Source organism: Bufo gargarizans, chromosome 7 (assembly GCF_014858855.1).
Source record: "Bufo gargarizans isolate SCDJY-AF-19 chromosome 7, ASM1485885v1, whole genome shotgun sequence".
NCBI lineage: Eukaryota > Metazoa > Chordata > Amphibia > Anura > Bufonidae > Bufo > Bufo gargarizans.
In genome coordinates this window covers 24,718,016-24,744,276 of record NC_058086.1, presented here as the reverse complement: position 1 = coordinate 24,744,276, position 26,261 = coordinate 24,718,016, and the positions used below count along the sequence as shown (strand labels likewise).

Sequence of the window (26,261 nt, the reverse complement as noted above, 5' to 3'; positions counted from 1 at the left end):
TTTTTTACGCATCAGTTCTGCGTTGCGTGAAAAACGTAACATGTTCTATATTCTGCGTTTTTCAAGCAGCCCTGGCCCCATAGAGGTGAATGGGGCTTCAGTGAAAAATGCATTGCATCCGCAAGTAAGTGCAAATGCAATGCGTTTTTCACGATGGCTGCTAGGAGATGATCTTTCGTTTTTTATCACGCGCGTGAAAAAGCATTGCACCCACGCGGAAAAAACAACGCAATTGCACAGAAAACTGACTGAACTTGCTTGCAAAATGGTGCGAGTTTCACTGAACGCATCCGGACCTAATCCGTCACGGTCGTGTGAAAGAGGCCTAATTGCTTTGCTGCAGGTTACAGAGCAGAATAGAAGGGGCATCTGTGTTACCTGATCTTCTGGGTATTTGTTGCATCAATAAGAACAGCTTACAGCAGTTTATCTAGACTGTGAATCAATGCAGTGGTAAGCGGCGCCAAATATATATTCAGGAACTTGGAGGGGAAAACCTAAGTTTTTAAGGGGTGCACAAATACTAAATAGGCACAAATAAAGTTGTCACCTACCAGATACGTCACAGATGCAAATTAACGGATGGCCTGGCAAGGAAAGCGCCAAGGGAAAGTCGCCATGCGGCGTAGTGGAGACACGACACATCACAAACTATTTGGGACGGGTTTTAAAAAAAAATCTGATTAATAACACAGGCTGAGATGTGGGATGGGATGGCGGGGGTCCCCTCTGGCAGCACTTTATGGATCCAGATTTAACTTTGTCTGACAGACTGGTTGCTATGGATACACTGCCTTGGGTTGTCAGGTAGGGTAGCACATCCATAGCAACCAGTCTGAGTTTGGGTCATAGAAGGGGCAAGGAAGCTGAGCAGCGCATTGCTCTCTCTCCTTTCTTGCCGTATTAATCAGATTTTTGGTAACATTAGATGAATGTCTTTTACAGTGTTTTTTATTTTTCTATATAAACTTGGGGGTCAGGTAGCACAGTGGGGGCCGCTGGGTATCCGATACCATTTTAAGCTATGATGCAGGCACTTTATAAAAACCCATAATCAGTCCTAGTAATACTGACTGTTACCAGATCTGGCTTTGGTTATATCTTATTCCTATTTAATGCTTATTTATACTTGTTGTTCGGGTTATAAAAACTCAATAAAACACGTTCTCTTTTTGCTGTGACTGCGGCTTGTTTTGTCTTTAGAACATAGGGCGGTGACAGAATTTGCACCTTGTTTTGGCCACTTGCAATGGAAATCGGTGACACTGCCCCCATGTGGCTGGGTGTGAAAATTACCACGTGTCCTGTTTGCTGCATTAGTCTGTTCTATGCTCATTAAAGACTTTGAGGACAATAAACTTCAGCGACCGTGTCCGCAGGGGCAACACGTGAGGTACGGTGGGCCGATGGGGGTAGTAGTTGACTTAATCACTGTTAGCAGATCCTCCCTGGGCCGACGTGCAGTGATGGGAAGGACAGCACCAGTTCCTTCGGGGCACTCTGTTTGTCCAGGGAATCCCACCAGATGGTGTTTGAGGTGCCCTGAGTCTAATGGGTTTTTCTTAAGATGCCTTGGCGGCAGGGTCCCTGGTGTTCGAGACGCCAGCACTATTAGGTGCAAAAGAAAAGTAAAAAAACTGAGTCCAGACCTTGTGTGAAGTTCAATAGCAGATTTACTTGGGATAAATGTTTCTCCAACCGGTTTACAGGCTTTATCTTGGTTCCAGCAAGAGTTAACATAACTCTGGCAGGCAAACAAACTCAACTCTGATACATCTGTTGCTCTCTGGCTCTGCTGTGCTGACAGGCTTTTAAATGGAATCTTTGCTTTCTGCTTTAGGCTGCAACTTCTCTCTCTGTAGTCTGACTCTCTAGATCAATCCAGGGATCTTTTCCTGGCTGATGGGGCTCCAAGCTGTGGCCTCCACATCTAGCAGAGCTGAAGGTGCTCTAGCTCAGTGGTCCCCCAACCTTTTTTGCACCAAGGAGCAGTTTCATGCAAGACCATTTTCCCAGGGACTGGGGAGGGGGGGGGGGCTTAGGGGGTGCTAGTCGGCGCTGACTCACTCACGTGCATAACAAAACACAAGGTGCATATTAAAATATATAACGACTATATAAACTGACTAGGGTCTCTGCTGCACTGTACCGTATTTTTTGCCCTATAAGATGCACCTAGGTTTAAGAGTAGAACAATAAGAAAAAAATATTTTTCATTACACCTCAGGTCAGACCAGCAATCGGACCCCCAATGTTAATCAGACCTCAGATCAGACCCCCAATACCTCAGATCAACCCCCCAACCTTTAGCCATCTATCAGCCCCCCATGTCAGGCATCAGCCCTTATATCAGCCATCAGCTCCCACATGTCAGCCCCGAGCCACTGTGTCAGCCATCAGCCCCTTATATCAGCCATATGTTAGCCACCAGCCCTTATGTCAGCCATAAGCCCCCATGTTAGCCCCCATATGTTAGCCCCCAGCCCCACGTCAGCCCCCAGCCCTTTTGTCAGCCATAAGCCCCCATGTCAGCTCCCAGCCCTTATGTCAGCCATAAGCCCCCATGTCAGTAGTGTGACCACGTGTCCCGGTTTGCCCGGGATCGTCCCGTAATTTACGTTTTTGTCCCGTGTCCCGGGAGCCTTCAAACCGGGACAATAGAGAGTCCCGGAATCAACTGCCTGCCAGTCTGCAACCATAGGCGTGCGCACGGGGTGTGCCAGGTGTGCCTGGGCACACCCTAATCAAGCCGACTTGAGGTTTACAATGTGCGGCACTGCAGGCAGCAGAGCAATACAGCTGATGCCTGAAATCTCCAATAACAGAGCTCTGTACATTACAGAGCTCTGTTATAAGGGAGGAGGCTGCTGATTGGCCAGTCTCAGCTGGCTGCCCTGCTATTGGCTGATCCTCTCACACCCCCTCCTCTCGGGAGCTGAACACAGCAGCAGTAGCTTCCTTTTCAGTTATTATGAAGACAGGAAGCGCGCCACCCCTGCTGCTGATGAAGTGCCAGGGACAGCATAGGAATGGAGCCATCACCATGTGCCCAGGTGATGTGACAAGGTGAAGTGTCCTGCAGGCTTCTAACTACTGCTGGGTGGGAGCTCCATGTGGAGCTTTATGAATTGAAAAACTAATAGCCAAGACAGAGGCTAAAAGAAACCTGCTTCTGACCCTTATGTTAAAACATAACTTTCATTTGATTGCTTTAACACCTAATGGGGAAAAATCATTTTAAAAAGCTGCTGTTTCTCTAGATGACCTTATAGTAGTGGTAATAGAGTCTCAGGGGTCTATAAAAGCAGCTACACTATTTTTACAGACCTTTGAGAGTCTATTAACACTACTATCAACATAAGGTCATCTAGAGAAAAAGCATTTTTTTTTTTATTCTTTTTTTTTTTTTCCGTTTAGATGTTAGAGCAATCTAATGAAAGTTATGTTTTAACACCTAAAGGATTTTTTTTTTTTTAAACCTACTGTTTCTTTAGATGACCTTATGTTGATAGTAGTGTTAATAGAGTCTCAAAGGTTTGCAAAAATAGTGTAGCTGCTTTTAGGCTGGGTTCACACTTGAGCGCATTTTATATGCGCGTTTAACGCGCGTTTTTGTCGCACGTTTTTACGCGCGTTTTTTGCAATAGTAAACGCGCGTTTGACGCGCGTTTGTGTGATTGACTGCAGTGTCCTATGGCCACAAACGCGCGTCAAAACGCCCCAAAGAAGCTCAAGAACTTTTTTGAGCGTAGGGCGTTTTTCATCGCGTTTGAACGCGCTGTAAAACGCTCAAGTGTGAACCAGGGCCATAGGGAAGCATTGGTTTTCATGTGTTGAGCGTTTTACAGCGCGTTTGAATGCGCTGTAAAACGCTCAAGTGTGAACCCAGCCTTATAGACCCTTGAGACTCTATTACCACTACTATCAACATAAGGTCATCTAGAGAAACAGCAGCTTTTTAAAAAAAAAAAAAATTTTCCTTTAGGTATTAGAGCAATCAAATGAAAGTTATGTTTTAACATAAGGGTCAGAAACAGGGTTTTGTTTAGCCTCTTGGTTATTAGTTTTTCTATGTAAGTTCTCTGGATCAATGAGATTTTTTCCCTGTATGGTTTTTATATGGAGAGCAATGTCCAGTGATAACAGAGAGGACTATACTGTATATTGTACGGGATGGTGCAGGGGTTATACTGTATATTGTACGGGATGGTGCAGGGGTTATACTGTATATTGTACGGGATGGTGCAGGGGTTATACTGTATTGTACGGGATGGCGCAGAGGTTTTTATGCTCTTTGATGTGACAATTATCTTAGGTTTTCCTATCGCCCACCTTTGATGGCGCTGTATTCATATTTTTTGGGGAGTGGACATGGGTGCGGGGGGGCCGGGGCGGGTGTCCCTGAATGGCAGTTTGGAAATGTGGTCACCCTACATGTCAGCCATCAGCTATATGTTAGCCCCCAGCCCTTTTGTCAGCCATAAGCCCCCATGTCAGCTCCCAGCCCTTATGTCAGCCATCAGCTATATGTTAGCCCCCAGCCCTTTTGTCAGCCATAAGCCCCCATGTCAGCTCCAGGCCTTATGTCAGCCATAAGCTCCCATGTCAGCCATCAGCTATATGTTAGCCCCCAGCCCTTATGTCAGCCATATGTCAGCCCCCAGGTCAGCCATCAGCCCTTATGTCAGCGCAAAAAAAACCCAAAACACTTACCTCTCCCGCTCCTGGTCACCATCACGATCCTCTTCTTCCTGCTGTCTGCTGTGTATCGCGGCACACAGTGTGAGGTCACAGAGTGACCTCACGCTGTGCGCAGCCCACCACAGCCGATAGCCGAGCCGAGGACCAGGAAGCGGTGAGTACAGATCCTTCACCGCTTCCTGGTCCTCCTGTACTAATGAAGCGCTTCCATAATGGAAGTGCTTCATTAGTACCGCGATAAAGACGGCCCTGATCGCTGCAGCCCGGCTAACAATCTTCCACGGCCCGGTGGTTGGGGACCGCTGCTCTAGCTGGCTGGAGCAAGGCACGTCCAACAGGGACGTGCACCTGCTGCACACACTCCCTTAGCAAGGGCCAAAACTCAACTGCGTTACTAAACTCCTCCTCTCCTTAGAGAGGGAGTAGATAATGAAAAGAAAGGTTCCATCCTCCTCAAAAGTAGCTCTGCCATATTTGCTGCCACCTCTGGTAAACCAGGCACATTACATTATAACATAACAGTTACAAGAAATAAATATGCATATTGTGACAGACCTGAAAAAAATACAGTTGACATGGAGTTAGACCATAGGAGACAGTAGTGGGGTGCGGAAGTGGTAATGGCACTCCGGGTCATTATAGAACCATGACCCTGGAAGCATTCTTAAGAGGAGGATATGTATGGGTTTGCTTTGATCGGAGTACTTTTCCTTTAGGAAGCTTATTAAAGGGGCCTGTCCAAGTATTTAATACTGATGACCTACAGTCGTGGCCAAAAGTTTTGAGAATGACACAAATATTAGTTTTCACAAAGTTTGCTGCTAAACCGCTTTTAGATCTTTGTTTCAGTTGTTTCTGTGATGTAGTGAAATATAATTACTCGCACTTCATACGGTTCAAATGCTTTTATCGACAATTACATGACATTTATGCAAAGAGTCAGTATTTGCAGTGTTGGCCCTTCTTTTTCAGGACCTCTGCCATTAGACTGCGCATGCTCTCAATCAACTTCTGGGCCAATCCCTGACTGATAGCAACCCATTCTTTCATAATCACTTCTTGGAGTTTGTCAGAAATAGTGGGTTTTTGTTTGTCCACCCGCCTCTTGAGGATTGACCACAATTTCTCAATGGGATTAAGATCTGGGGAGTTTCCAGGCCATGGACCCAAAATGTCAACGTTTTGGTCCCCGAGCCACTTAGTTACCACTTTTGCCTTATGGCACGGTGCTCCATCGTGCTGGAAAATGCATTGTTCTTCACCAAACTGTTGTTGGATTGTTGGAAGAAGTTGCTGTTGGAGGGTGTTTTGGTTCCATTCTTTATTCATGGCTGTGTTTTTGGGCAAAATTGTGAGTGAGCCCACTCCCTTGGATGAGAAGCAACCCCACACATGAATGGTCTCAGGACGCTTTACTGTTGGCATGACACAGGACTGATGGTAGCGCTCACCTTTTATTCTCCGGACAAGCCTTTTTCCTGATGCCCCAAACAATCGGAAAGAGGCTTCATCGGAGTATATGACTTTGCCCCAGTCCTCAGCCGTCCATCCACCATATTTTCTGCAGAAGATCAATCTGTCCCTGATGTTTTTTTGGAGAGAAGTGGCTTCTTTGCTGCCCTTCTTGACACCAGGCCATCTTCCAAAAGTCTTCGCCTCACTGTGCGTGCAGATGCGCCCACACCTGCCTGCGCCATTCCTGAGCACGCTCTGCACTGGTGGCACTCCGATCCCGCAGCTGAATCCTCTTTAGGAGACGATCCTGGCGCTTGCTGGACTTTCTTGGACGCCCTGATGCCTTCTTAACAAGAATTGAACCTCTTTCCTTGAAGTTCTTGATGATCCTATAAAATTGTTGATTGAGGTGCAATCTTAGTAGCCACAATATCCTTGCCTGTGAAGCCATTTTTATGCAACGCAATCATGGCTGCACGCGTTTCTTTGCAAGTCACCATGGTTAACAATGGAAGAACAATAATTTCAAGCATCACCCTCCTTTTAACAGGTCAAGTCTGCCATTTTAACCCAATCAGCCTGACATAATGATCTCCAGTCTTGTGCTCGTCAACATTCTCACCTGAGTTAACAAGACGATTACTGAAATGATCTCAGCAGGTCCTTTAATGACAGCAATGAAATGCAGTGGAAAGAAGGACTATGCAATTCATCTGATCACTCTTCATAACATTCTGGAGTATATGTAAATTGATATTATAAAAACTTAAGCAGCAACTTTTCCAATTTCCCATATTTATGTAATTCTCAAAACTTTTGTTTTTGGCCACGACTGTATATGATCGGTGGGGGTCTGACTAGCAGCACCCCCCCCATGGATTAGCTGTCTGATGAAACCAGTGACGTCACTTTTATCTGTCACGTGGCCTAGGCGCAACAAAGTCCCATTCAAGTGAGCTGCAATACCAAAATACCAAGCACTGCCAGTATACAATGAACGGCGCTGTGCTTGGTGAGTAGCGCCACAGCTTTTCCTAGGCCATGTGAAGCCGCGCTCATCGGTCACGTGGCCTAGGAGCAGCTAAGCCCCATAGACGTGAATGGGGCTGCGCGTGATCCCATGCACAATCACTATACAATGGACGGCGCTGTGCGTGGTGAGCACATATATGCAAAATATAAGACAGTCAATACATTTTCAGATTTTTTTTCAATCTCCATTATATTTTTTTATATTTTCCCCTCGTCTGAAAGGGTTAACCTCGTCTATAAAGATGGCCACCCCTGCGATTAGCTGATTGCTGTGGGTCTAGCACCTTGCAACCTGAGGTGTATCCCAAAGCCCCAGTGCCGTACATAATATGGGTGTCGTCTTCTATGGCGGGAGCATTTGGGCTCTCTTCTCCTGGGTCCAGATGTGACTGCTATGTCGTCGTCCCTTATGCAGGCACCCACGGCGATCACCTGACTAGCTATACATTGCCGATGCAGCAGGGTACCTGCAGGACAAATGCAGAATTACATGTCAGGCATGCATGGATGGGCCCGGCCCTATGGTGGGCAACCGCCCCTCTGTGACATCCGTCATGGCCTTTGGAGAGGGGTTGTCCTCTTCTGTTTAGACTTCTGGAGGAGCTGGATGACAACCAATATTGACAACATTACAGCTCCGCCAGGGGTTGTCACCAGGCTTTCCCATACCCTGCAGTTGGAAATGTGACTACAACATGTTAGTTTTCACACAGAATCCAGGTGACTACCCCTGTGGTAGCTGTAATGGTCACCCAGCTGTCCCACAAACAGATAAAACCTGACAGTGAATCATGACTGGAGGTGTAGTTATTGGTGAATTGACAACTGCTGAAAAACTACAATTCCCAGCATCCTCCTCCTAACAGGTCTTCAGGTGTCAGCCACGTGACTGCAACATTAAATCACGTGACCTCGTGACGTCAGAAAGTCCATAGGGCGCAATTTTATAAAGCGTGGGAGGAGCCTGTCACCAGGGTCACCGAGTCTTACCTGGATGTTCTCTGTCCTTGAGTGAAAAAAATAAAACTACATTTCCCGGCAGTCTTGGTGTTGCTATGCACATGCGCAGTGCGAAACAAGATGTCAGCTGCCAGTAGAACGGCGTGATGAAGACAGAGCGGGATTGATGTGTGAGACGCGGAGATGGCGGCTGTATACGGGCACACAGCGATGAGGAGCGGCTGGAGAACAGTAACCGGGATAGGCAGCCTGGGCTGTGCAAGGAGGAAATGCTCGGCGCCCTGGTGAGTGCCCTGAGTGTAATGTGGGGTACGGGTCATGGAGGAGACAGGCGGGATCTGCACACCGAAAGGGACAGTTTGCATGGCGAGGACAGCAGCAGCAGGGACCTCCCAACTGTACTGTGAGCATGGTGGCAGCAGGGACCCTCCAGCGGGGAGCGCGCCGTCTGCAGGGACCCCCCCCCCAGCGGGGAGCGCGCCGTCTGCAGGGACCCCCCCCCCCAGCGGGGAGCGCGCCGTCTGCAGGGACCCCCCCCCAGCGGGGAGCGCGCCGTCTGCAGGGACCCCCCCCCCAGCGGGGAGCGCGCCGTCTGCAGGGACCCCCCCCCCCAGCGGGGAGCGCGCCGTCTGCAGGGACCCCCCCCCCAGCGGGGAGCGCGCCGTCTGCAGGGACCCCCCCCCCAGCGGGGAGCGCGCCGTCTGCAGGGACCCCCCCCCAGCGGGGAGCGCGCCGTCTGCAGGGACCCCCCCCCAGCGGGGAGCGCGCCGTCTGCAGGGACCCCCCCCCAGCGGGGAGCGCGCCGTCTGCAGGGACCCCCCCCCAGCGGGGAGCGCGCCGTCTGCAGGGACCCCCCCCCAGCGGGGAGCGCGCCGTCTGCAGGGACCCCCCCCCCGGGAGCGCGCCGTCTGCAGGGACCCCCCCCCCAGCGGGAGCTCGCCGTTGCAGGGACCCCCCCCCAGCGTGGAGCGCGCCTTCTGCAGGGCCCCCCCCCCAGCGCGCTCCTTCTGCACCCCCCCCCAGCAGCGCTCCGTTCTGCAGACCCCCCCCCAGCGGGGAGCGCGCTCTGCAGGACCCCCCCCCAGCTGAGCGCGCCGTCTGCAGGGACCCCCCCCCAGCGGGGAGCGCGCCGTCTGCAGGACCCCCCCCCGCGGGAGCGCGCCGTCTGCAGGGACCCTCCAGCGGGGAGCGCGCCGTCTGCAGGGACCCTCCAGCGGGGAGCGCGCCGTCTGCAGGGACCCCCCGGGAGCGCGCCGTCTGCAGGACCCCCCCCCCCAGCGGGGAGCGCGCCGTCTGCAGGGACCCCCCCCCCCACGGGGAGCGCGCCGTCTGCAGGGACCCTCCCCCCCAGCGGGGAGCGCGCCGTCTGCAGGGACCCCCCCCCCCCAGCGGGGAGCGCGCCTTCTGCAGGGACCCCCCAGCGGGGAGCGCGCCTTCTGCAGGGACCCCCCAGCGGGGAGCGCGCCTTCTGCAGAGACCCCCCCCCCAGCGGGGAGCGCGCCTTCTGCTGTGGATCCCTGGTGAGCGGTGCTGCCGATTACCAGTGCTCCTTTCGACCCTGCATGCGCTGTTCAGGATTGTGCCCGGTTTGCACAACTCCATCTGGTGGGTGTTGATACTTACCGCTCTGCTTGTGTGTCCTTTACCTGCGGTTCTTCATCATGGAGCGCCATTTGTTTTATTTCTGTTCTATGATGACGGTACTGAATGCCTAACTATGTCAGCACCAACCGCAAAGGCCCCCATGACGGTGCCATATCCTACCATTCTTCCATAGTGATACCAAAATCCGTATTCACCCCGTCCCATGATTGTGTGTGTCCCCCCCCCCCCCCAACCCCACGTAATGTTGAGGGGTACATGTGTGTGCCCATAACAGTGCCATATGCAGTCAGTGCCAGCCTTCGAATACAAGACATATTCCATGACTTATGGGGTTTCCTTTCCTGCAGGTATCAGGAACATTTGGAGACTAAGCAGAAGGGGCACAGATCTCCCTCCAGAATCCAAGAAGAAAGATCCAGCATCTTGAGGAACCCAGGAGTCACGACTGTGGAAAAGATGAGCAAGGAGTCGCTGTGTGAGCACCTGGCACAGAATGTGGTGCATATGGAAGGTCAGTGGTCCATCTAAGGACTCGTGCACCTGAACATATTTTATTTTCTTTGTCCGTTCCGTGTTTTTGTTTTTTTGCAGAACTTCTCACTTCAATGGGTCACAAAAAAAAAAAACTGAAATGACTCCCTGGCATTCCGTTTCCGTATGTCCACATGACCTTTCTGCAAAAAAAATAGAATGTCCTGTTGTCCGTTTTGCAGACAGATAGGCATTGTTAAAATGGATCCGCAAAAAAATGGATGCAATATGGATGTCACACGGACGTCCACCGTATTTTTTGCGGACCGCAGTTGTGTGCATGAGCCCTAATACTGTGAGGAGGGTCTGACACCTACATGTTAATGAGCCTCATTCTAAACTTCAAGCAGCTCGACCAACTAGTTAAATGAGCTCATGTGACTGACGCACATCGACCGATCCTCAAAAAGAGGGAGGAGTCTATAAATTATAATCGTGGTTCTGACATCCCATTTACAGGTGTGTTCTATCTTTAGGTCCACTTGTCGCCATCAACAAACCCCAGGGGCTGTCCATTACAAGTAAGTGATTACCAGGTATTAAACCTATCGGCTGTGGGGAACTTGGCAGAAAATGTTCAATTTCCCTGCAGCGCCCCCACAGGGGAAAGGTAGCATTACGTAGTTTTATTTGAATGAAATGTAATACACCAACACAAGTCCTCCGGATGCTTCAGGTGCCTGTACACCAGACTCGGCTCTCAATTTCTCTATTCCTCCCAAATCCCATAGAAATCCATATTCTGTATTAGGACATATAGGACTGTTATCTGATTGTAGTACACACATTGTCACCCTCTTTGCCATCAGGTAGTTCAGAGGGGCTTTCAGTGGTGTCCATACTCCCAGAGTTAAAGCAGATACTGCAGATGAAGTCAGATCTCCACGTGGTGAAAGCTGCGCCAAAGTATGTATGAGAAATGTACAATTTAATGGTTCTTACTTTAGTACTATGGTACTCTCCAGCTAGGGAGTAATTATAGTATAAATTCTACGTACACTACAAAAATGATTCTTACAGAGCAGCTACTTACAGCACTAAGTAATATGAAATTGTATAACTTCATATATTGGAAAGAAAATAAGTGCTAGAATACTGCTCCAATGTACAAGAATATAACTACTATAATACTGCTCCTATGTACAAGAATATAACTACTATAATTCTGCCTCCTATGTACAAGGATATAACTACTATAATACTGCTCCTATGTACAAGAATATAACTCCTATAATACTGCTCCTATGTACAAGAATATAACTACTATAATACTGCTCCTATGTACAAGAATATAACTACTATAATACTGCTCCTATGTACAAGAATACAACTACTATAATACTGCTCCTATGTACAAGAATATAACTACTATAATACTGCCTCCTATGTACAAGAATATAACTACTATAATACTGCTCCTATGTACAAGAATATAACTACTATAATACTGCTCCTATGGACACAAATGCATTTGTGAGCAGGTTGAAGGTTTCTCATGTGTCTGGTCTGGCGGTGTTTTCTTGTGTGACTCCCCAGTGTGCTGTTCTTGTAGGGAGAGTTCTGGGCTGGTTCTGCTCTCTACTTGTCATATCACCACGAAGAAATTAGAAGATTTTTACGCTGTGTGCCGTAGATCAGAGCGGCCAATCACAACATTCTGGTGAGCGCTCTCTCTCCATCCGTTACGTGCAAATTTACCGACTTTGCTGTTACTCTGTGATTGACTATGTAATATGGGTATTAATGGACTCCTTGTTTTCAGTGCTGTAACTCTTGGCACCCCCAGTCCGGCTGAAGGGGAGATAAGCGTGGCCCTGAAAGTGGAGAATATCGGCGACCGGGATCTAGTAAGAAAAATAAGTTATCTGCTAATCTCTGGCCTTTTCACAGCCAGTTCTGCTTTTTCAGTAGGATATGATCAGGTTCTTTTGAGGCTCCTGTGTCACACAATGTTTGGTGGAATTTTATTATATACCTACAGTGCCCAGATAATACCGCCACACAGTGCCTACATAAAATTCCTTATTATGCAGTGAAGGTAGGTGGCGGATTGCTGTAATTCTGGCTTATATATTGTGTTCTTAGGTTGTCCCTGTGATGCATCCGTCTAAAGGAAGCCTGGAGAGGAGAGAGGTGAAGAGGACAGGAACCAGGTACAGGGTTCTCCACTCTGCGGAGGGCTGCTCTCTTCTGCAGCTGCAGCCCATGAGCGGTACGGACCTGCCACCAGATGTTAGTATTAAGGGGGTTGCATGAATTTTAGAAAGAAAAGGGTTAGGCATCGCTTAGCTGAGCGTCTCTAATGTAGGGAGCCAGATAGAATTTCCTGCATCAGATTGTACACCAGCAGGACTACCTGTGCAGACACTGATCCAGCCTACAGCAAGGCATGGTGGGAGTTGTAGTTTTACAACACCTGGAGAGCCGCAGGTTGGCCATGCCTGCTATAGGCAGTAGCTCATGACTCAGAACAAGGCAGGTAGTGACTTCTCCAGCAGAATAGTGAGTGCAGCTCTGGAGTGTAATACAGGATGTAACTCAGGATCAGTACAGATAAGGCTACTTTTACACCATTCATTGGAGACAAAATGTAACTTGTAACTGAACAGATCGGAATGCTCCAAAATAGGGCTGCACGATATGGGAATTTTGTGCGATTGCGATTAGGGCCCTAAAAATTGCGATAACGATGCAATATTTTAAAGGAATTGTGCTAGAGGTCTATTTGCTTGGATTTTCCCATATGAGCCGCTGACGCAGCTGGGTATGACATTGTTGTGGGGTGGATCTGTGGAGGACGCGCTGTTGTGGGGTGGATCTGTGGAGGACGCGCTGTTGTGGGGTGGATCTGTGGAGGACGCGCTGTTGTGGGGTGGATCTGTGGAGGACGCGCTGTTGTGGGGTGGATCTGTGGAGGACGCGCTGTTGTGGGGTGGATCTGTGGAGGACGCGCTGTTGTGGGGTGGATCTGTGGAGGACGCGCTGTTGTGGGGGGGATCTGTGGAGGACGCGCTGTTGTGGGGGGGGATCTGTGGAGGACGCGCTGTTGTGGGGTGGATCTGTGGAGGACGCGCTGTTGTGGGGTGGATCTGTGGAGGACGCGCTGTTGTGGGGTGGATCTGTGGAGGACGCGCTGTTGTGGGGTGGATCTGTGGAGGACGCGCTGTTGTGGGGTGGATCTGTGGAGGACGCGCTGTTGTGGGGTGGATCTGTGGAGGACGCGCTGTTGTGGGGTGGATCTGTGGAGGACGCGCTGTTGTGGGGTGGATCTGTGGAGGACGCGCTGTTGTGGGGTGGATCTGTGGAGGACGCGCTGTTGTGGGGTGGATCTGTGGAGGACGCGCTGTTGTGGGGTGGATCTGTGGAGGACGCGCTGTTGTGGGGTGGATCTGTGGAGGACGCGCGGTTGTGGGGTGGATCTGTGGAGGACGCGCTGTTGTGGGGTGGATCTGTGGAGGACGCGCTGTTGTGGGGGTGATCTGTGGAGGATGCGCTGTTGTGGGGGGGGGATCTGTGGAGGATGCGCTGTTGTGGGGGGGGGGGGATCTGTGGAGGACGCGCTGTTGTGGGGGGGATCTGTGGAGGACGCGCTGTTGTGGGGGGGATCTGTGGAGGACGCGCTGTTGTGGGGGGGGATCTGTGGAGGACGCGCTGTTGTGGGGTGGATCTGTGGAGGACGCGCTGTTGTGGGGTGGATCTGTGGAGGACGCGCTGTTGTGGGGTGGATCTGTGGAGGACGCGCTGTTGTGGGGTGGATCTGTGGAGGACGCGCTGTTGTGGGGTGGATCTGTGGAGGACGCGCTGTTGTGGGGTGGATCTGTGGAGGACGCGCTGTTGTGGGGTTGGATCTGTGGAGGGACGCGCTGTTGTGGGGTGGATCTGTGGAGGGACGCGCTGTTGTGGGGTGGATCTGTGGAGGACGCGCTGTTGTGGGGGGGGAGGGATCTGTGGAGGATGCGCTGTTGTGGGGGGGGGGGGGGGATCTGTGGAGGATGCGCTGTTGTTGGGGGGGGGGGGGATCTGTGGAGGATGCGCTGTTGTGGGGGGGCGGGGATCTGTGGAGGATGCGCTGTTGTGGGGGGGGGGGATCTGTGGAGGACGCGCTGTTGTGGGGGGGGGGATCTGTGGAGGACGCGCTGTTGTGGGGGGGGGGGGATCTGTGGAGGACGCGCTGTTGTGGGGGGGGGGGATCTGTGGAGGACGCGCTGTTGTGGGGGGGGGGGGGATCTGTGGAGGACGCGCTGTTGTGGGGGGGGGGATCTGTGGAGGATGCGCTGTTGTGGGGGGGGGGATCTGTGGAGGACGCGCTGTTGTGGGGGGGGGGGATCTGTGGAGGACGCGCTGTTGTGGGGGGGCGGGGGGATCTGTGGAGGACGCGCTGTTGTGGGGGGGCGGGGGGATCTGTGGAGGACGCGCTGTTGTGGGGGGGGGGGGGATCTGTGGAGGACGCGCTGTTGTGGGGGGGGGGGGGATCTGTGGAGGACGCGCTGTTGTGGGGGGGGATCTGTGGAGGACGTGCTGTTGTGGGGGGGGGGGATCTGTGGAGGACGCGCTGTTGTGGGGGGGGATCTGTGGAGGACATATAGCATCTTATGCTGGTCCCCCTCATGGCCCTATGTGTCCTAAACTGCGCACATAACTGGTTTTGTGTGTAAAGTATTTTACTAGTGTGTAAAACAATCTCTCTCCTATTGATAACAGGACCGGCCTCTGTACTCACTGTCACGATGAATGCACTGCAGCGAGCTGGCCGGCCGGCGCGTGACTAACGTCACTAAGTAACGCTCCTCCCACTTCAGGAAGCAGGAGCGTTACTAGGTGACGTCAGTCACGCGCCGGCCGGCCAGCTCGCTGCAGTGCATTCATCGTGACAGTGAGTACAGAGGCCGGTCCTGTTATCAATAGGAGAGAGATTGTTTTACACACTAGTAAAATACTTTACACACAAAGCCAGTTATGTGCGCGGGGCCCCTTCATATATAATCGCTGCATTTTCGGGTCAGCCAAATCGCCATATCGCATTTGCCGATTATCACGATTCGATTAATTTTGGCATGTATCGTGCAGCCCTACGCCAAAATGTATTTCCTTCCATTTGGTTGTGTTTTCATACTGGAGAGCAAACCGCAGCAAGCTGCGGCTTTCTTTCCGTCATGGGATGCGGCACAATGCAAGTCAATGGGGACGGATCTGTTTTCTGACACAATAGAAAATGGATTCGTCCCCCATTGACATTTAATGGAGTTCATGACAGATCCATCTTGGCTATGTTAGAGACCCGGTCACCTGGATTTCACTTACTGAGCTATTAACATCACCACATCAGTCTCCACGATTTACATTAAAATATATAAATATTACAGCCCTGTGTATTTTCATTTGTCTAGAAAATAGCTTTTAATCATATGTTAATTACCTCGATAAGGAGCCCAAGGGGCTGTCCCTCCAGGTGGTGGAGCCCAGCACCGCCCCACTGCTTATCGCTGACGTAATGTGTTGTGCCCGAAATCTCGCGCATTTCCGGGTCGAGCGAAGCTGGCTGATGCGCACTTCGTTCTGCGGGCGCTGACATGTATCCACGGTGCATGTGCGAGATTTCGGGCCACTGGTCGGAGGGACAGCACCTTGGGCTCCTTATCCAGGTAATATATGATTAAAATCCATTTTCTAGCCTCCGTCCATGCAGGAGGCGGTAATAGTAGTCATTCCTAAGCCGGACAAGGATCACTCTCTCCCTGACTCATATAGACCGATATCGTTGCTCTCCGCTGATGTTAAGTTGCTTGCAAAGGTCTTGGCCATGCGTCTGTCTAAAGTGATTTTGTCTATCATACACCCTGACCAGACTGGCTTTATGCCTCAGAAGTCAACGTCAATTAATATTAGAAGAGTGTTTGCCAGTATTCAACTTCCAGCTGATAATGTTGGAGATCGAGCAATCCTTTCTTTAGATGCGGCCAAGGCCTTTGACAGCATTGAGTGGCGATTCCTGTGGAGAGTTATGGCATATATGGGATTTGGAGATGAATATATATCCTGGGTCCGGGTGCTATATTCTAAACCCAAAGCATGTATCAGGGCGAATGGAGGAGTGTCCCCCAAGTTCTGCCTGGGCCGGGGTACTAGACAGGGGTGCCCGTTGTCGCCTCTGCTATTTGCAGTTGCGATTGAGCCATTAGCCGCAGCGATTCGGAAATCAACGGACATTCGGGGGTTCAAATATGGGATAGTTAATAATAAAGTGGCGATGTATGCAGACGACACTTTGCTCTTTCTGGGGGATACTGGTCCATCGTTGGAAGCGGCTATGAAAATCATTGATAGCTTCAGGGACCTGTCGGGTCTGTCTATCAACTGGAGTAAGTCGGCGATTATGCTGCTTGACGGGCAGGTGCAGTCACAGACAGTGCGAGACAGAAGTATTCCATGTGTAGCGACCTTTAAGTACTTGGGTATCCATATATCCCCGAGAATCCGAGATTTTGGGGCGCCTTAATTTTGACCCGCTGGTTATTAAATTTCGTAACAAAACTAAGGCATGGTGTAAACTATTTCTGTCAGTGGCGGGAAGAGCTAATCTCATTAAAATGGTGTTGATGCCCCAGCTACTCTATGTTCTACATAATTCCCCGGTCTGGCTGTCAAAGTCCAAATTTGTCCCAATCAATGCTATTTTCAGGGAGCTCATATGGCGGAAGGGGCAACCGAGAATTAAGCTGGAAACGTTGCAATATCCTAAAACGGAAGGGGGCCTTGCAGTGCCAAACCCCTGGGTGTACTTCCTGGCGGCACAGTGCCAACATTTTAAGGGGTGGATGGAATTGGAGTGGAGTGAGATGTCGTGTCAGTTGTTTAAGCATTGCTTGTCCTTTAGTGACTTACTGCTACTCCTTGAGACTAGGGGGGCTGGGAGGAGTGGTCCGTTGGGTGATTTGGGACACTTGATGCAGTCCGTGTGGAGTAAGGTCAAGCTCCTGAGGGGGGTTTTCGGCAATACGGAATACACTCCACTGTGGGATAATCCCGTGCTGCCGGAATTCCTCTCCCTATCTGAGTTTGGGGCATGGAAAAGGAAGGGTATTCTAAGGCTGGGACATCTTTTAGAGGAAAAGAAGTTCATGTCATTTGCCAGATTTCAGGAGAAGTATGAACTGCCTAGAACTCACTTTTATAAGTACCTTCAGGTGAGACATGCATACAACTCCACATTTAAAGGTGCAACTGTGATGGCGGGGAGAGATGCTGCATTGCACCAGATTCTGTCCAGGGGGGCGAGGAGAGGTATGATTTCCTGTATATACAAGATGCTGCTTGATAAGTTTCTATTGTCACACCCGCTTGCGGCTAAAAGTAAATGGGAGAAAGATGTTGGCGGATTAACTGACGACCAGTGGTCTGACATACTAGAGGCGATACCTCTCTCTTCCTTGAGTGAAGGGCGTAAACTCTCGCAGCTGTTTATTGTCCATAGAGTCTACAAACACCGGTTTTTTTGTTCCGTATAGGGTTTAGACCCACTGATGAGTGTCCAAGATGCTCTGTGGTGTCAGCAGATTTGATGCATATGATGTGGACGTGCGAGAGGTTGGGGAGGTACTGGGAGATGGTACGTCAGACAACGCAGGATGTTTACAAAGTACGAATACCCTCTGACCCGAAGGTGTGTGTGTTGGGGTATGTCTCTGAATTGGCCACCGGTCAGGTGCATAAAGTAGCTATAGGTAGACTGTTATATGTTGCTAGAAAATTAATTGCCCTACATTGGATACAGACAGCACCGCCAATTCTAGGCGAATTTTTAAGTGCGGTTGACGTGATGCTGAGTTATGAACGGATGGTATACCAGAAGCGTGGATGCCCAGCGAAATTTGAAAAATTGTGGGAGCCATGGCTGTCGTTTCGGCGTCTGAATAGAAATGTTTAACAATGTGCCTTTTGTATTTTGCAGGTTAGGGTGGGGTGGGATGGGAGGGGTGGGGGGGGGGTTGGATTGAAACTTGATTACTACACATAGTCTGGTGTCCTGTTTGTTATTAGCCATGTGGACGATATGTCTCTATGTCATCCTTGTACGTACTGTGATGAAACGTGTAGTTACACTGTAAAATGTTCAATAAAAAATGATCTGATTCAAAAAAAAAAATCCATTTTCTAGATAAATGAAAAGACAAAGGGCTGTAATACTTGTATATTTAATGTAATTGGTGGAGACTGATGTGGTGATGTTAATAGCTCAGTAAGTGAAATCCAGGTGACGGGGTCCCTTTTACAGATAATACAACCGGATCCGTTCATAATGGACGCAGACGGTTGTATTATCAGTAACGGAAGCGTTTTTCCTGAACCCTGCCGGATCCAGTAAAAACGCTGGTGTGAAAGTAGCCCAAGTAATGTTTTTTAGCAGATGTCAATGTTCTTTTAAATTTCAAATGTGACAGTATATTTTGTTTGTTTGGTTTCCCTCTTAGTTTATAGAGAGCAACTTTTGGTTCACTGCACACTAAAGTTCTGCCCGATACTAGGCGACCACATTTACAGTGCACGAGTGGCAAAAATATTAGGAGAGAACATCCACGTACCCCTGGATCTTGCAACCCCAAGGCCACAGGTAAAGCATAAATGTTTGTCTTTAGGCTTGTTGGGTCCCAAGTTACTAACGTCGGAGGCTCTGAATACTTTGTCTCCAGTGTTAATCTAAACCTCGTCAGACGGGAGTGAAGAGACTTCTCCTGTTGGGGTGTTATAATGTCGTATATCATTCTTCAGGGAACATGAGCCAGTCAGATCTACAGCTCCTTCACCGTAGGGCACCATTATGTAAAGAAAGCACTAAATAGACAAAGAATAGGATCTGTCAACAGCAGCTTGCTGACAAATATCCCTGTAGTAATTGATTAATGTGCTTTTTTTTTTGTGTGTTAACAGTTGATAGAAGAGAAGATTCTCGGTAAGATGCATCTAACAGAGCAGCAGGTGCCCCGGATACCTCTTCACCTTCACCTGCACCATCTGCTGATGCCAGACGGCTCCTCAACGCATCTCACTGCTCCGCCACCTCCTTTCTTCCAGCGGACAATGGAGCTTCTGCATCTTAAGATGAAGCGATCTGCTCTCATTGATCGTTAAAGGGACAGCACACTTAAAAATGAATGCCTGATCCTGTGCAGCCTTGTAGAAGCTTGGCTGAAAACACAGGGTGGACCTTCAGTGATAGGGTAGAGCTTGGTGTGTCAGTATAATGGAGGAGAGCTCCTGCTGCAGCCAGTTGCCTTACGGTCAGGATGGGTTTGTATTTATACAGTGTCTAATGTATATAACTATAATAATTTTATTAGTATTGGATCAACCCCATTAAACCAGGCAAGCTGTCGGTTCAGGGTTGATCCTGCTGTGTGAAACAACCCCTCTAGTTGAAATCCATTGTTAAATACACCATAGGGTGGGCCTAGCCCCTCCGAAACCTGCTGCCTTTCGACCTCTCCCCCCTTGGGTAACAGGGCCAGGCATCCTCATGGTCTTCCTGCCTGGCCCTGTAATCATGCACTGGTGAATGTTCAGTCGGCTCATACACTTTATAGATCTCTGCAGCGGTGACCGCGATATACTGTGCATGCGCCAACTTGAACATTCAACGGCGCGTGCATTTGCAAGGGCCAGGCAGGGAGACAATGAGGCCGTCTGGCCCTGTCACTCAAGGGGAACGGGAAAGGCGGTTGTGGAGCATTTTCCCTAAGGGACAAGATCAATCCTAACACACAGTATGCCTGGTTTAATAGGGTCGATCCTGCTGACAGATGCTGTTTACTATATTATAGGGGTGGGGTATTTTCTTACAGCTGTAAATAATCTGTTTGTAGAGGAGCCTCATGAGATTTGATGTGCACTGATGTTATAATAAAAATACATTATATTTACTGTGCACTGCGTCCCTCCTCTGTACTTGTCTGTATATTTATGTCTTTACTGTTATATCCTGTCTCATACTCCAGAGCTAGATTTGCAATTCTGCTGTTTGTTGTTGGAGACTGCAGGCTTGTTGTCAGAGACCCCCCTTACAGTGCGGCTGAGCTCCTATAATGCAGTGGGACAATTTCCCCTACATCCGATTACTTTACAGCGCCCAGTGTAAGGACACCAGGTCCACTTCTGTGCCGACGCGTAAAGGGATTTTCCAAGTTATTGATATTCATGACCTACCCTTCGCTCAGTGTGGATCCGGCACCAGAACTGACTATCAAACCCAGAAGCAGATGGTTCCGTTCACTGTGTAGTGGCATTTCCGTGTGGCGCTCGCTGTTCTGGTGCTGGCGGCTGCCAGGTGTCACGCCCACACCTTTCTGATACTGATGACCTATCCTAAAGATAACTAGCAGAGAATGCTGGCTCACTTCACCCCTGAAATCTGCAGTGAGTTCAGCTCTGGAGTTTAATACAGGATAAAAACTGGATGTTTTATGCAGATTAATTCTATATGTAAACTGCTAAATCTTCCTCCTTAAAGAGGACCCTTTAACCTCTCCTGACACGTCTCTTTTACTAACTACTTTCACCCCCCCCCCCCCCCCCCCTCCAATGCAATTACAGTTCTGACGCATCTATTCTTATAAATCTGTTCTGCCATACCTCTGTTATTCCTACTAGACCAGGGGTCAGCAACCTCCGGCACTCCAGGTGTTGTAAAACTACATCTCCCATCATGCACACTTGCTTGGCTGCTCTCTAAACTCCCACACAAGTGGAAAGAGCATGCTGGGAGTTGTAGTTTCACAACAGCTGGAGTGCCGAAGGTTTCTGATCCCTGTACTAGACATTTATAAATGAATTGCCAGCAGTCTTTAATGAAGGTCCAGGCGGGTGTTACCAGTTGGGTGTGTCCTTGCCTATCCAATAGTGTCAGACTGTGCAGGGACATACTGCCTGATCAGTTTTGTCCCCATTCATTGTCAATGGGGGACAAGACTGATCAAAACTCATTCCGTTTTTTTTTTTTTTTTTTTTTTTTTTTGACCGGACGCAAAACCGCTACAAACTGCGGTTTTGTGCCCGGTCTGCGAAACAGAACAAACCGACATAAAAAATAAATAAAAATAAAATGTAAGTCAATGGTGCTGGATCCACATCTGGCACCCATTGACTTTAAAATGATTTTTCATACCGGATTCAGTTTGTTCAGTTTTGATCTAATACAACCGGATTTCGGCCGAAACGGATGCATCCGGATGTATTAAGTGCCACGTATCCGTTTAATTCCGGTTTTGAGATCCTCTGCCGGATCTCAAAACCTGAATGCAACAATGCAAGTGTGAAACGGGCCTAAGCTTTGCATTCAGTTCACATATTAAGACTTGTGAAAACCGTAAATCTGCTTATGGTTTCCACTGTTTAGAGGTCATAGGACAACCCCTTTTAAGCATGACAACTGTTTTGGTGTGGTTGTCGCAGCCCCGCCTTTTATTAGTGACATCACCCAATAGTGATATCTTAGTAATGTCTTCACCCGTCATACTACATGAGGAATTTAATGCATTTTCACCCAAACTGTCTCTCTGACAAGGAGTTTATTGGGCTGGAGGGAGCTGACCTGTTGTCGGGTCAGTCCTAGTAAAAGATCCCACAGGGAGGTTCTCCTTGGGGCTCAGACCTGAGGTAAGAAGTAGCCATTGTTATAGTCAGCACCATTATGTCACTGGGTGGCCCTGTAAGTTCTGTCCGTAAGGATCACAGCAGCAGCGACGTGAGGATGGCCGTGCCCCGGGCCGTGAGGGGCTCTGCTCCTTCATGGCACCTGCCAAGGTGGGTTCCCTTGGTGAGCTGGAAACGGATGGGCTTGACTGGAAGTTTAGCGCTCCTGGTGCAGCTGCAGGTTCCCTGTAGGCTGTTGCTCAGAGAAGAAGGTCCCTTGCAAAACAAGCATGGCATCCGGAGGGGGTCCAGCCCTGAATATAAAAAATAAAATTATATAGCAGCAACCCATACTGATTGTATGCCATTCCGATCTACCAACCATTGTCCCCATAGGCAGGACAATATATACCACATATGCTGCTTATGCCACTTATAGGTCATGGCTATGATCAGTGACTCCAGCTAAGCTGCATTGTCTATTGGAGTCTTAAGGGGTCCTTAATGTCACCATTAAAGGGCATTTGGATGCTGTCTGATCTGTAGACATCTCTCCGTAATGCAGCAGGACATTTCATTTTTGAAATCTGAGATTTGTAAATTAACCGTTAAACAAACTAAGGCTGAGAATGTTGCAATGCCCCTGCCACAGAGGCCCCCTAGAAATAGAAGATGGGTTACTGCAGGTTCTGGTAGACTGAGAATTGTTGATAGAAGACATGTCCTACAGTCTTTGGCTCTCCATAATTCATTTGCAGCACTTTCAGAGCGCAAGAGCAACATGGAGGATGGCTCAAGCACAGTGGGTGAGAAACAATCATCTCCCATGCCTAAAGTATGCAAGACTGCAGCCAAAGACAAAAAGGAGAAGGTGAGGACTGATAGTAAGCAGCTGTTGGTGGGGATTCCATCATAAGAGGTGTGAAGTTTGAGAAAAATGGTGTTGAGATGTCTCCCTGGTGCTACCGCTAGCAGGGATAGACGACGTATCCTTAATATTGTTAGGCAAGCAAAGCAGTGAACAGTTCCAAGTATTTGCTAAGAAGCATTTAAACTAGGAAAGGGGGGCACAAGAGTGATAATCCGGCAGTCCGACTGCCCCCCGGAACAATGCCAGTAGCACAAAGGTTAAGAAATGACAAGCTCAGAGTCTTGTCTACAAATGATCGCAGTTTAGGGAATAAGATCAATGAACTTGAGTCTATAATGGCATCTGAGAATATAGATTTAGTGGCTGTTACTGAGAACGTGGTGCAATGGGAGTAATGACTGGGATATAACAATACCAGGGTTCTCTCTATATAGGAAAGACAGAGAAGGCAAGAAGAGGGGAGGGGTGGCCTTGTATGTAAAAGATAGCATAAAATCTAATTTAATACAAGTTAGCGAGACCAATTTAGAGTCAGTTTGGGTTACCTTGCAGTTTGACAATCATAACTCGTGTAGGTGTGATATATAGACCACCTAGCCAAGTCAAAGAATTAGATGAGCTACAAGTTGAGGAAATAGCTAAAATGACATTGAAGGAGGAAGTTATCATTATGGGAGACTTTAATCTTCCTGATGTAAACTGGAAAACCAAAATAGTTAGTTCTGCCAGGAGTACAGATATTCTAAATTCCCTACTGGGATTATCTCTACAGCAAGTAGTTGAGGAGCCAACCCGGAAGGAGGCCATTTTAGATTTAGTATTCACAAATGGGAATTTGGTATCTGATATTACTGTAGGGGAAAGCTTGGGATCTAGTGATCACCAGTCAGTGTGGTTTACTATAAGTACAGTGACTGAGTCACACCACACAAAAACAAAAGTTTTTTAGATTTTAGAAAAACTGACTTTTCTAAAATTAGATTAGTGGTATACGAGTCCCTATCAGACTGGAACAGTTTCAATGGAGTCCAGGAGCAATGGGACTACTTAAAAGAGGCACTATTGAAGGCAACAGAAAATTGCATTAGGCTTGTCAGTAAAAGCAAAAAAAAGGAAGAGACCACTGTGGTACTCAGCAGAAGTGGCCAAAATCATTAAAAACAAAAAGATAGCCTTTAGTAATTATACAAATAAAAAAAAAAAAGGATGACAGGCAAATTTATAAGATTAGGCAGAGAGAGGCCAAACAAGTTATAAGAGCTTCTAAAGCACAGGCAGAAGAGAAATTAGCTCAGTCAGGGAAAAAAGGCGATAAGACATTCTTCAGATACATAAATGAAAAAAGGAAACTAAAACAAGGAATTACCAAATTAAAAACAAAAGGAAGGAAGGTATATGGAAGAAGATAAAGAACTAGCTGACTGCCTCAATGAATACAAGGAAAATGAAGGAAAAGGACCTCAGTTAGGAGGGAAGACTAATGAATCTTTTGACGCATGTGTCTTTACAGAGGAAGAGGTTCGAAGTCAGATGTCTAAAATTAATACAAATAAGTCACAGGGGCCTGATGGGATACACCCAAAGCTATTAAAAGAGCTCAGCGGTGAACTAGCAAAACCATTAACAGATTTATTTAACCAATCACTGGCAACAGGAGTCGTCCCAGAAGATTGGAAATTGGCTAATGTTGTGCCCATTCACAAGAAAGGTAGTAGGGAGGAATCGGGCAACTATAGGCTAGTAAGCCTGACATCAATAGTGGGGAAATTAATGGAAACCAGACTTAAAGGATAGGATTGTGGAACATCTAAAATCCCATTGATTGAAAGATGAAAAACAGCATGGCTTTACTTCAGGGAGATTATGTCAAACTAATCTTATTGATTTTTTTGATTGGGTGACTAAAATAATAGATGGCGGAGGTGCAGTAGACATCGCTTATCTAGACTTCAGTAAGGCTTTCGATACTGTCCCGCATAGAATGCTTATCAATAAAGTGCAGTCTTTGGGCTTGGACTCCCATATTGTTGAGTGGATTAGGCAGTGGCTGAGGGACAGAGAACAGAGGGTTGTAGTCAATGGAGTATATTCAGACCATGGTCTTGTTACCAGTGGGGTACCTCAGGGATCTGTTCTGGGACCCATATTGTTTAACCACCTCCCGACCGCTGTACGCACATATGCGTCCGGGAGGTGGTTGCTTTATTCCTCCTGGACGCATATACGCGTCTTCTCGCGAGACGCGAGATTTCCTGTGAACGCGCGCGCGCTCACAGGAACGGAAGGTAAGCGAGTGGATCTCCAGCATGCCAGCGGCGATCGTTCGCTGGCAGGCTGGAGATCCGAATTTTTTAACCCCTAACAGGTATATTAGACGCTGTTTTCATAACAGCGTCTAATATACCTCCTACCTGGTCCTCTGGTGGTCCCTTTTGTTAGGATCGACCACCAGAGGACTCAGGTAGCTCAGTACAGTCCCACCAAACACTACACTACACTACACCCCCCCCCCCGTCACTTATTAACCCCTTATAAACCCCTGATCACCCATGATCACCCCATATAAACTCCCTGATCACCCCCCTGTCATTGATCACTGCCCTGTCATTGATCACCCCCCTGTCAGGCTCCGTTCAGACGTCCGTATGATTTTTACGGATCCACGGATACATGGATCGGATCCGCAAAAAGCATACGGACGTCTGAATGGAGCCTTACAGGGGGGTGATCAATGACAGGCGGGTGATCACCCATATACACTCCCTGATCACCCCCTGTCATTGATCACCCCCCTGTCATTGATCACCCCCCTGTAAGGCTCCATTCAGACGTCCGCATGATTTTTACGGATCCGATCCATGTATCCATGGATCCGTAAAAATCATGCGGACGTCTGAATGGAGCCTTACAGGGGGGGTGATCAGTGACATGGGGGTGATCACCCTGATTACCCTGATCACCCCCTGTCATTGATAACCCCCCTGTAAGGCTCCATTCAGACGTCCGCATGCGTTCTGTGGATCCGATCCATGTATCCATGGATCCGTAAAAAATCATGCGGATGTCTGAATGGAGCCTTACAGGGGGGGTGATCAGTGACAGGGGGGTGATCACCCTGATCATCCCCTGTCATTGATAACCCCCCTGTAAGGCTCCATTCAGACGTCCGCATGCGTTTTGTGGATCCGATCCATGTATCCATGGATCCGTAAAAAATCATGCGGACGTCTGAATGGAGCCTTACAGGGGGGGTGATCAGTGACAGGGGGGTGATCACCCTGATCACCCTGATCACCCCCTGTCATTGATAACCCCCCTGTAAGGCTCCATTCAGACGTCCGCATGCGTTCTGTGGATCCGATACATGTATCCATGGATCCGTAAAAAATCATGCGGATTTCTGAATGGAGCCTTACAGGGGGGGTGATCAGTGACAGGGGGGTGATCACCCTGATTACCCTGATCACCCCCTGTCATTGATAAC

The 26,261-nt window shown here is 48.8% G+C and overlaps 2 protein-coding genes across 3 annotated transcripts in view; one reads left to right on the top strand and one right to left on the bottom strand.

The window, feature by feature from the left end:
* Positions 1–8,153: 8,153 nt before the first annotated feature.
* Positions 8,154–20,192, top strand: RPUSD3 (RNA pseudouridine synthase D3). Of its 2 annotated transcripts, none has more exons than XR_006390879.1 (9): positions 8,154–8,432; positions 10,101–10,264; positions 10,761–10,805; positions 11,094–11,190; positions 11,837–11,944; positions 12,047–12,131; positions 12,370–12,516; positions 18,753–18,892; positions 19,210–19,349. XR_006390879.1 is itself a non-coding variant. In XM_044301459.1 (9 exons), the coding sequence occupies exons 1-9, from the start codon at positions 8,332–8,334 to the stop codon at positions 19,408–19,410; spliced, it is 1,068 nt and encodes a 355-aa protein (XP_044157394.1). In that variant the 5' UTR covers positions 8,154–8,331; the 3' UTR covers positions 19,411–20,192. The 2 variants fall into 2 exon arrangements, 1 of the variants encoding a protein (XP_044157394.1); XM_044301459.1 differs by having other exon boundaries at positions 12,370–12,496; positions 19,210–20,192.
* Positions 20,193–21,762: 1,570 nt separating this feature from the next.
* LOC122944123 (tubulin monoglycylase TTLL3) overlaps positions 21,763–26,261 on the bottom strand; it is a 55,947-nt gene continuing 51,448 nt past the window's right edge. The window contains 1 exon segment of the mRNA XM_044302352.1: positions 21,763–22,220. Coding sequence (XP_044158287.1) covers positions 22,003–22,220 — 218 coding nt within the window. The 3' untranslated portion in view covers positions 21,763–22,002.

Bases quoted from the DNA above. Each gene is read 5' to 3' on its own strand.
- RPUSD3 (XM_044301459.1), top strand. From the start codon at position 8,332: ATGGCGGCTGTATACGGGCACACAGCGATGAGGAGCGGCTGGAGAACA. The intron at 8,433-10,100 runs GTGAGTGCCCTG...CCTTTCCTGCAG, and splicing joins AGGAAATGCTCGGCGCCCTG to GTATCAGGAACATTTGGAGA. The intron at 18,893-19,209 runs GTAAAGCATAAA...GTGTGTTAACAG, and splicing joins TTGCAACCCCAAGGCCACAG to TTGATAGAAGAGAAGATTCT.